Source organism: Sapajus apella, unplaced genomic scaffold (assembly GCF_009761245.1).
Source record: "Sapajus apella isolate SASKATOON/1434 unplaced genomic scaffold, GSC_monkey_1.0 scaffold122, whole genome shotgun sequence".
NCBI lineage: Eukaryota > Metazoa > Chordata > Mammalia > Primates > Cebidae > Sapajus > Sapajus apella.
The window spans coordinates 8,560,709-8,570,644 of NW_022437062.1; the positions used below are offsets into that span (position 1 = coordinate 8,560,709).

Sequence of the window (9,936 nt, forward strand, 5' to 3'; positions counted from 1 at the left end):
CCACTGGCTTCTTTGGGCTTTATTTCTCCAAGCACATATTTCTTCTGATATTAGTAGATTTTCATTTCCAGGGCAGAAAGTACTCACTGCTCTGCAAGTTATTCAGTATCTTGTTCTTAGTGGCATCTGTGCATTGAGGGATACTAATGGGTGGGGCTAATGCTTTTCCCTGTTTAATTCAATTTTTCTGCAAACTGGAATTTGTTGAGCATTATTGCAGGAAGGGTAGAGGCAACAAAGGCTAAGTTGTCTTTTTCCCATCCATACATAGTCACTTGCCTTTTTCAGATGTATCAGCTGCAGCCTGGGTCTCCAACTACTTAACATCTTAGGATTTACCACATGTCCAAAAATTTGGGAAGCCTTTGGAAGACTGTCACAAAGCCTCAATACATGTAACTTTTTAGAAACCAGATTTTGAATATCTATCAAAATTTGAAATGTACATGCCCTTTGACCTAAAACTTATATATGTTTGCATAGATGTCACTGAGGCATTGGTGTACACAAAAAGATCCATAGATAAGGAACTAGTCAAATATATCTACTCATTGAAGTAATATGCTATTAAAACTGAAGCAGATGACATAATTTTCCAAAGAATAGAAAAGAGGGAATACTTTGCAACTAATTGCATAAGGCAGTATGAAATCAAAACCAGATAAAGATATCACAAGAAAGTAAAACTATAAGGGCCGGGCGCGGTGGCTCAAGCCTGTAATCCCAGCACTTTGGGAGGCCGAGGCGGGTGGATCACGAGGTCAAGAGATCGAGACCATCCTGGTCAACATGGTGAAACCCCATCTCTACTAAAAAAACAAAAAATTAGCTTGGCATGGTGGTGCGTGCCTGTAATCCCAGCTACTCAGGAGGCTGAGGCAGGAGAATTGCCTGAACCCAGGAGGCGGAGGTTGCAGTGAGCCGAGATCACGCCATTGCACTCCAGCCTGGGTAACATGAGTGAAACTCCGTCTCAAAAAAAAAAAAAGAAAGTAAAACTATAGACCAATATCTTTCTATCTTCTTCCTCAGCCTCCTGATTAGCTGGGATTACAGGTGTGCACCACCACACCCAGCTAATTTTTTGTATCTTTAGTAGAGATGGGGTTTCAGCACGTTGGCCAGGTTGGTCTGGAACTCCTGACCTTGTGATCCACCCACGTTGGCCTCCCAAAGTGTTGGGATTACAGGCGTGAGCCACCATGTCAGGCTTTAAGTATATATTTTTATCCTATGTAAACATTGGCTATAAAAAGGTACTGAAATATAAGTACAATGAAGTTTTGGTATGAAAATTCAAGAGGCTCCTAAAGAAAAAAAATAAATACTCATGTATTTATGCTGATACAAGTCAATAATTGAAGACATAAATTGGTAGGAAGGGATAAAATTCCCTTCAGAATTTCGGACTAGGTGTGGTGGCTCACACCTGTCATCCCAACACTGAAAGGCCGAGGTGGGAGGATCGCTTGAGGCCAGAAGTTCAAGATCAGCCTGAACAACATAGTGAGAACTCATCTCTACAAATATAAAAGCCAGGCGTGGTGAGGCATGCCTGTAGTCCCAGCTACTTGGAAGGCTGGGGCAGGAGGATCGCTTGAACCCAGGAGTATGAGTGCAACAAGCTATGATCAATGTCTCTGCACTTTAGCCTGGGTCACAGAACAAGACCCAGTCTCAAAAAAATAAAAAGAATTTCAATAAATAAATGTCAAAGGGAAATAGAAAATATTAGGGAAAATGGAGAGGAATAGACAATCATGATTAGAAAACCACAATAATAATATTGCAGTCAAGATCCATCGACGAATGCTTAGACAGGAAAATGATACTTGCATAGCCTCAAAAAACTTAAGATATATAAATTTATTTGATACCTCTCTCTTCTAGAGGTTTTCTTTCCTTTCCCCTGAGTATGGGCCGGACTTAGTGACTTGCTTCTAACAGAATATGAAAAAGGTACAGCAAAAATACCTGGCAAATACCACTTTAAAAGTGATCAGGGTTAACACCAGTTATAAGTTTTGTTAAGTACCCAATAAAGATGTAATAAAGTACATCATCTCTTGAATTCTTCCATTAAATCCATAATCTCAGCCTATTCATGAAAAAAAAAACAAAACAAAACCAAACTGAAGAACACTCTACAATATTCTTCACTCTTGTTGCCCAGGCTGGAGTGCAGTGGTGTGATACTAGGGAGTCTGAGGCAGGAGGATCACTGAGCCCTTAGAGGCAGAGGTTTCGGTGAGCTGTTACTGTACCACCACATACCAGTTTGGGCAACAGACTGAGACCCTGCCTCAAAAATAAATAAATTTTTAAGTGTCAAGATTGGCTGGGTGCAGTGGCTCTTGCCTGTAATCTCAGCACTCTGGGAGGCCAAGGAGGGCAGATCAAGAGGTCAGGAGATCAAGACCATCCTGGCCAACATTGTGAAACTCCATCTCTACTAAGAATACAAAAATTAGCCAGGCATGGTGGTGTGCACCTGTAGTCCCAGCTACTCAGGAGGCTGAGGCAGGAGAATTGCTCAAGATCATGCCACTGCACTCCAATCTGAGAGAAAGAGTGAAACTCTGTCTCAAAAAATATTTTGCCTTTTGCTCTCCTAAAAGCATGGGCCAAGGGCAGGAGCAAGCTCTAGTTGTCTGTCTTCCATGCTCTGAAAATTCTATAAAACCACCCCAGCTAAGGCTGGAACAATGAGGAGGAAAGTATTGGGTGTCAGTGTTTTCTGCAAGGGTTGTGACCTGAAACTTTTTAAAAAACCACCCACCTTTGGGGAAGCATTTCTGAATTTATCCATCATCATTTCTTCTTGGATACCATCAAGTAACAGCTGTTTGCCGAGTGGAGCTGTCATTTAATTTGATGCATCTCCGGATTCAGATGAAACATTAAATTGTCTTCCTCGATTCTCCATCAGCTGTACAGTTTTTAAACTATCAGTGGCATTTCAAGTCTTCTGAAACAGCATGGCTGTATTGTATACAGCATGCTGTATAAAACAGCAAAGGCTAAGTTGCTCAATAGATTCTTCCATGTGATCGAATTTTAGGAATATAAGAAGGTTCTTTTACGGCCCATGCGTGGTGGCTCACACCTATAATCCCAGCACTTTCAGAGGCTGAGGTGGGTGGATCACTTGAGTTCAGGAGTTCGAGACCCACCTAGCCAACGTGGTGAATCCCATCTCTACTAAAATACAAAGATTAGCCGGGCATGGTATCAGGTGCCTGTAATCCCAGCTACTCCAGTGGCCGAGGCAGTAGAATTACCTAAACCCAGGAGGCGGAGGTTGCACTGAGCCAAGATCGCAACACTGGACTCCAGCCTGGGAGACACAGCCAGACTTCATCTCAAAAAACAAATAATAAGTTTTTTTAATTAAGATAATCAGGCTGGGCACAGTGGCTCACACCTGTAATCCCAGCACTTTAGGAGGCTGAGGCAGGTGGATCACCTGAGGTCAGGAGTTTGAGTTTGAGACTAGCCTGACCAACATGGAGAAACCCCATCTCTAAAGAAAAAAAAAAAAAGAAAATCAGAGTTCATGGCTATGACTGTGCCACCTCTCAATCAGTTTTAATCTTTGTGTATTTCAATTTGAGAGAGAAAGACACTTTTGTGATCTCTTCTGAGAATGCCAATTACCACACTGACTAAAGTTTGAAAGTCAAGTATCAAAAGTTGGGAAAACCAGAAGGTTTGTTCTACTTTGAATGGCTTGACTCCTCACCTCTCATCTGGGTGGTTCTGAGAAAAGGGCTGTCTCTGAGAGGAATGTAGTGTAATGTTATCCTAACTCTATTCCAGTTAGGAATAGAGCTTCTAAACGCCCTGATGCATGACTGACTTACTCTCCCTCCCTCATTCTTTCCCGATGAACCGCTCTGTTCAAACTGAATGTTGGCCGACATTGCTCTCATTCTTCCTCCTGGCAAGAATGGCATCCTAGGGTCCTAGGGCCCACAAGTAACACAAGAATTCTAAAACCTAGTTTCAAAGAGTACCTACTTAAGATTTCATTCACGTTATTGTGGTTCTAGTAAGGATTAATGTTAAATTAGAAGAGACACACATTAGAATATCCATATACTTCCCTGCTGTTCTGAATCCACATGAGAATACAGGCAGGCCTACACTTGAGATGTTTTGACACTTTATTTTTATAATTATTAAGAAATTATTAATTTTATAATTATTAAAAGCTATCAGTGTCTTCAGGCTTTGCATCTCTAGCACAAGGGGTATCATCTTTCCCCTGAGTAGCACGTCTTCATTCCCAGGACAGAAAGTACACATTGCCCTGCATGTCTCCCACGGCAAGCTGCAGGGTGGAGTTAGCGCCCAGCCAGGGTTCCAGGCAGCTCACTGACCCTTCGCATCGGAACAGGCCCAGCTACGATGGGAACAAAAATGGGGGAGGTGAGGGCTAAAGCCTAGGGCCTCCTTAATAACTTATTTTTTTCTCACATTAATTCTGTTTATTTAGAAATAGGTTGGTCACACATTGCAAGTGATTGAAGAAAACAGAATTTTGATGTTTGACCCTTTCTTACCCTAAGGTTGCTGTCTTGTGACATCCCTTTGGGATAGGTGTGCACACACAGAGAGACAGACACAGACACACATACACACACTTACCAGCTGCATACTGGGTCTCTCCCATATCTTAACATCTCTGTCCTTTGAAGCTGTCACCAGCAACTCAGGTAGCACATGGAGGGCTGTGACAGAGCCCGAGTGAATCTCAAAGAGGAAGGAGGAGAGCAAGATAGTGAGTTTTCAGGGGCCCCTCCTCAGGGAACCATCAAAGTGTGCTATGTCAGACCTACAGCTCACCCCTAATATTTCTGACTTTTCCTTCAAACTCACCTTTCTACGCTGCCGTGTATTTAAATGTGGTATTGGCTCGCTGTCCATGCTGGCATCAGATTCCCTTCTTGTAGATTGGTCTGTCTCTGGAGTTTGGATTTCAGGAGTGTTTACTTTTGTCTGCCAGATGTTACCTGTGATCCATTCTCCTTCTGGGTTGCATTTGGCCAGGTTCCATAGCATCCCATCAGAGCTGGCACACAAAAATGAGGACTCTGCCATTTTAAGGACAGAATTAGAGCCAAGTCTCAGGCCTTGAGGGATCTGCCATCCCCCCTGGGCCATCTCCAGGTTCCTCAGGTCCTTCTGTTACCACTCACCAGATTCAGGTTTGGCTTGAGTTATCGATATTAGCGTCCTACTAGGATTCTCTAAGTTTATATTAAAGTTCAGGCTCTCTTCAAACTCTCCTGATTCTTTTTTCCTCTGTGAAAGGATAGGTAATTTTGTTTAGCCTACCCATACCAGTCAACTTGTACTAGACAAAGCAGTTTTCTGCTCTGAGCTGGTCAGGACTTTTTAATGATTTTTTATTTTTATGTAACTATAACTTAGATACAATCAAGTACACAAATATACATATATTTTTTGAGACGGAGTCACCCTCTGTTGCCCAGGCTGGAATGCAGTGGCACCATCTCGGCTTGCTGCAACCTCCACTTCCTGGATTCAAGAGATTCTCCTACCTCAGCCTCCCATGCAGCTGGGATTATAGGCTCATGCCACCACACTCAGCTGATTTTTGTATTTTTGGTAGAGAGGGGATTTCACCATGTTGGACAGTCTGGTCTTGAACTCCTGGCCTCAGGCGATCCACCCACCTCAGCCTCCCAAAGTACTGGGATTACTGGCATGAGCCACTGCGCCTGGCCAAGTGCACAGATCTTAAATGTACAACATGATGAATTTTTACATTTGCATCTACCCATGCAGTCACCCCCCAGATCAAGATGTAGAGCATTTCCATCACCGCAGAAAATTGCCCTTATGTCCCTTCCCCATCAACGGCAGACCATCACCCCAAAAGCTAACAATATTCTGATGTCTGTCAACTGAAATTAGTCTTGCTTGTTCTTGAACTTCATTTAGGTAAAATTATATAGCATGTCCTTCTTTGTAACTGGCTTCCTTTGCCCAGAATAATGTCTATGAGGTATTTCTGTATTATTGCATTCATCAGCATGCAGTATCACATTAATTTTTTTGCCATGTAGCATTCCATTGTATAAATATACCACAAATTATTTATCCCCTTTCCATTTATTAATATTTAGCTATGATGAATAAAGTTGCTATGAAGATTCTTGTACCTGGCTTCCGAGAATATATGTACTCCTTTCTCTTGGGTATATATTTAGGAGTGGAATCATGGGTCATGAATAAGCTTTAGTAGGTAATTTTAGTAGGCAGCAGGTCAGGATTTAATAACCTTCTCAGAAAGAAAAGGCTCCCAGGAACCTGCATGTGAAGTGAACAGCTAGCTTTGGCTCACTCAATCAAAAAAGTGATGAACATCTATTAGGTAACTGCTAAGTCTGATGACAAAAACAAGGTGTAGTCCTTGCCCTCAAGATGCTAATATTCACAGGGGCAAGACAAGAGAACATGGGGAAAAATGCAATTGAGAAAACTTCTAGGTTTATGGTTTTCCATGGCTTTTTAAAACAGTAGAGTCCTTTCTTGTACCAATGAAATCTTACATAGGCATCCAATATATAATGTCTAAATTAGAACTGCTCCAGTTGAAGAAGGATTGGAGGATTTACAGCCAACTGCCTTTCCCTTCCCCTATCCTCCATGATGGGCCCCAAGGTGTAAAAACACTGGTCCTAGACAAAAGTTTGTTTTAGCACGTACTCAAATAGGACTTACTAAGAAAGAAAGAACTCCAGGGTCCTTGGGCTGCAGGACAAATATGCCATACTCCTTGTGGGTGGACAGTATCATAGGATTTTCTCTATAGCTGCTCCTAGTTTACAAGAGAGGAATAGGCTAAGCTCAGGATTTAAAGAGAGGTAAAGAGAGAAACACCTCTCTTTAAGACTCCAGTGTTTTCTTTTAAGTTGGACTCAACCTGAGGATAATCACTAACTCACATTTCCTTTTTCTTCAGAAGAAGAAAAAGGAAGAAATGGCATTTTGGATCTTACCAGATTTCAGACGGAGCATCCCCTGGCTTCATGCAAAGTAACTTCAAATCCGCTTTGGCCAAGATTAGAAAGTGACCATCAGGAGCCCAGTCCAGACTTGTCAGCACCCCTAAGTCCTCCTGTAGAATTCGGTTCAGGTGAAGACTAGCTCAAAAAAGGACACGGACAGAGAAAGATCCTACTTTAGTTAACCTCTCTCAGGCTTCTCAATCCCACATGAATTCCTCAGGATTGAAGTATAAAGCAAAATGTATCACCTTCCCCAAAAATCCTGTTCCATTTTCTGTTTTTTTAAAGTTAGTATTCATCAGCGCCAACCCATTACTTGCTCAAACTAGGAATCACTAACATTCTTGGCTTTGCCTTCCCTCTCTACCTCCAACTTATCAATAAGGCCTGTGGATGCAACACATGCCTAAATCTTTATGTTCCCTTCTCATCTCCACAGCCCAGGTCAGGCCCACATTATGTCTTTTCTAGGCTATAGCTACAGGTGTAAATATGGTCTCCTTAACTTTAGTATCTCTCTACTACTATCCATCTTCCATACTGCCACCAGAGTTCTCTTTATAAAAGCCAGATAATTATTCCACTCAAAATTCTTAGCACTGTGTCCTCTACAGCCTGAGCCCAGTGTATCTTTTCAATCCAATTTGCCTTACCCCCACCAGGAATTCAAGGACCTGGCTATACCCAGAATATACTACACACTATCTTCTGTACATGTTCCTTCCTCTTCCTGAAACACTGTTCCCTGCTCTTGCTGGTCCAGAAAACTCATACTCATTCTGTAAGTGTCCAACCTTAAATACCAACTCCTTTCCACAATTCTCAAATTTTGAAGCCCCAGGAATGTGTGTGTGTGTGTGTGCGTGCGCACACACATATGTATCTTCATTATAGCACTAGTCAGTTTGAATAGTGCTGGTGGTTTAATTATATGCACATTCCTCTACAGCGAGCTTCCTTAGTTAAAGAATGAATTTAATCTGTAACTGGTTCATACTGTCTGGCCCAGTGCTTGACATCAAGTAGGCACTGACAATTATTCATTTACATTGCCAGAAGCAGAAAATAATGTCCTGTTCAGTAACTAACATCCAATTGACCTAGTTCAGAAGTAGTAATTTGGGTAAAATGTCAGGAGAGAGGAGACTACTGTTTCTATCATGTTAACCCATCAGCCTGTTTCACCTGAAATTTCCGGGTGCCGAACCCTGCCGCGGTTTCACTTGCCACTCGCTGATTTTCTCATCAGCGCTGAGGACAAAAAAGGTGCGTGTCGAGGACCAGATCAGAGCACCAATGTGGCCTGGGGCCTGGTATACACAACAAGTTCACTTCAGTGCTTCTGACGAGCCAGGATGAACCATCTTTTCCCTCCCGGCCAGATATGCAACTTCTAACCCCCAGTAAATACACAGCCAGGGAAGAATTTACACAAAGAACTGAGGGTACACCGACTCACCTGTGCTGTGGCCACAGCCTTAGCTTCCCGCCACAAGATTAGTTTCCCAGCTTGATTTCCAGATACTGCCATGGAACCATCTGGTGCCCAAGCCACAGCAGTGATGGCTGCAGAACTCCTTGGTATACATGTGTCATCTGGAGAAGAAAGGAAGTGTTTCATTAGGAGCTAAGATATTGCTGGGATAAGAGATATCAGGCTACACTCGACCTTTTTTGTACCAGTAACATATCCTGTCTCTTTCCATGTCTCACTCACCTGCTTCCTTAGGAACCTGCCAGAGACGTACAGAACCATCCTCAGAGGCAGTCAGCAGGAGGCCTGACATTTCTGAAACAGCAGCTGCACGGACTGGGCCACTGTGTCCCAGGAGGGTGTGGGTTTGGCACACCTAGGAGAAAGGGATGGAGATGGGCTCATGGGAGTGGGCACAACAGAAAGTTATCCCACATATCTTCCCCACCTCCACTGACCCTGGTCCTTGCAGGAACTCACCAAGAGTGGATGCCATAACCGTGCAGCCCCATCCAGCCCAATGGTCACTACCAGAAGTTCTGATCCAGGCTGTCCAGCTGATAATACACAGAGACTGTGTAAGAAGAAGGGATGGAGCAGGGAGAAAAGAGGAGGCAACAGGGAAGGAGAGGTGGCTGACGTTTTGTTACCTGCGCGGGGCTCCAGAGCAGCTGCACAGTGGCTAATGGGTCCTGAGTGGGCAGGGATGCTGGTCAGCTCCACGCCTTGATGGTCCCACACTTTCAAGGTCCCATCCCGGCCCACAGACACCACATGCTCCTCCTGCCCCCAGAGCACAAGATCAGAGCAGAGTCATATTGAGCAGGACATGGGAAACAGAACTTCCTCCACAGAGGTGGGTTGAGCATCAGGGGCATGGAAAATGTCAATGATGGAGGAGAACTCAGGAACAGTGAGGTTGGGTGGCTCAGGACTGCCTCAAGGTCATGATACTAAGATGCTGTGTTTTCATGCTCCCCTCTCTCCCTTTACACCAACCCTTAGCTTCAACACCATAATCCAGTCCCGAGTTTCTTATTTTCTTTTTCTACTTTTTTTTAGTGATAGGGTCTCACTCTTTCACCCTGGAGGCTGAAGTGCAGTAGTTGGATCATAGCTCACTGTAGCCTTGAACTCCTAAAATTAAGTGATCTCTCCCGTCAGCCCCCTGAGTAGCTAGAACTACAGGCATGCACCACGGTATCCAGCTAATTTTTATCTTTACTTTTTATACAGATGGGGTCTCACTGTGCTGCCTAATTTCCAGGCATCTCATTCTTTTTTCCTTTCTTCTTGTTTTTTTTTTTCACTTTTTTTTTTTTTTTTTTTTCATTTGTTTTTATTTCTTTTCTATTGTTTGGGCCTCAGCATACTCTCTCTACATGCATATTATAAACAAATACAAGAAAGTGAAATGATAAT

General features: G+C 43.2%; 1 protein-coding gene across 4 annotated transcripts in view; it reads right to left on the bottom strand.

Annotated features, from left to right (window-relative positions):
* Positions 1-4,148: 4,148 nt before the first annotated feature.
* TEP1 (telomerase associated protein 1) overlaps positions 4,149-9,936 on the bottom strand; it is a 54,690-nt gene continuing 48,902 nt past the window's right edge. For 3 of the 4 annotated variants that reach the window (XM_032261277.1, XM_032261275.1, XM_032261278.1), the window contains exons 45-55: positions 9,165-9,297; positions 8,995-9,071; positions 8,758-8,890; positions 8,500-8,636; positions 8,226-8,350; positions 7,032-7,175; positions 6,754-6,850; positions 5,202-5,307; positions 4,882-5,096; positions 4,651-4,755; positions 4,149-4,405 (exon numbers count right to left, since the gene is read on the bottom strand). In XM_032261277.1, the coding sequence (XP_032117168.1) occupies positions 4,283-4,405; positions 4,651-4,755; positions 4,882-5,096; positions 5,202-5,307; positions 6,754-6,850; positions 7,032-7,175; positions 8,226-8,350; positions 8,500-8,636; positions 8,758-8,890; positions 8,995-9,071; positions 9,165-9,297 (1,395 nt within the window). In that variant the 3' untranslated portion in view covers positions 4,149-4,282. Of the gene's footprint in view, positions 4,406-4,650; positions 4,756-4,881; positions 5,097-5,201; positions 5,308-6,753; positions 6,851-7,031; positions 7,176-8,225; positions 8,351-8,499; positions 8,637-8,757; positions 8,891-8,994; positions 9,072-9,164; positions 9,298-9,936 lie in introns of those variants that run through there. The other variant, XR_004263775.1, reaches the window with a different exon arrangement.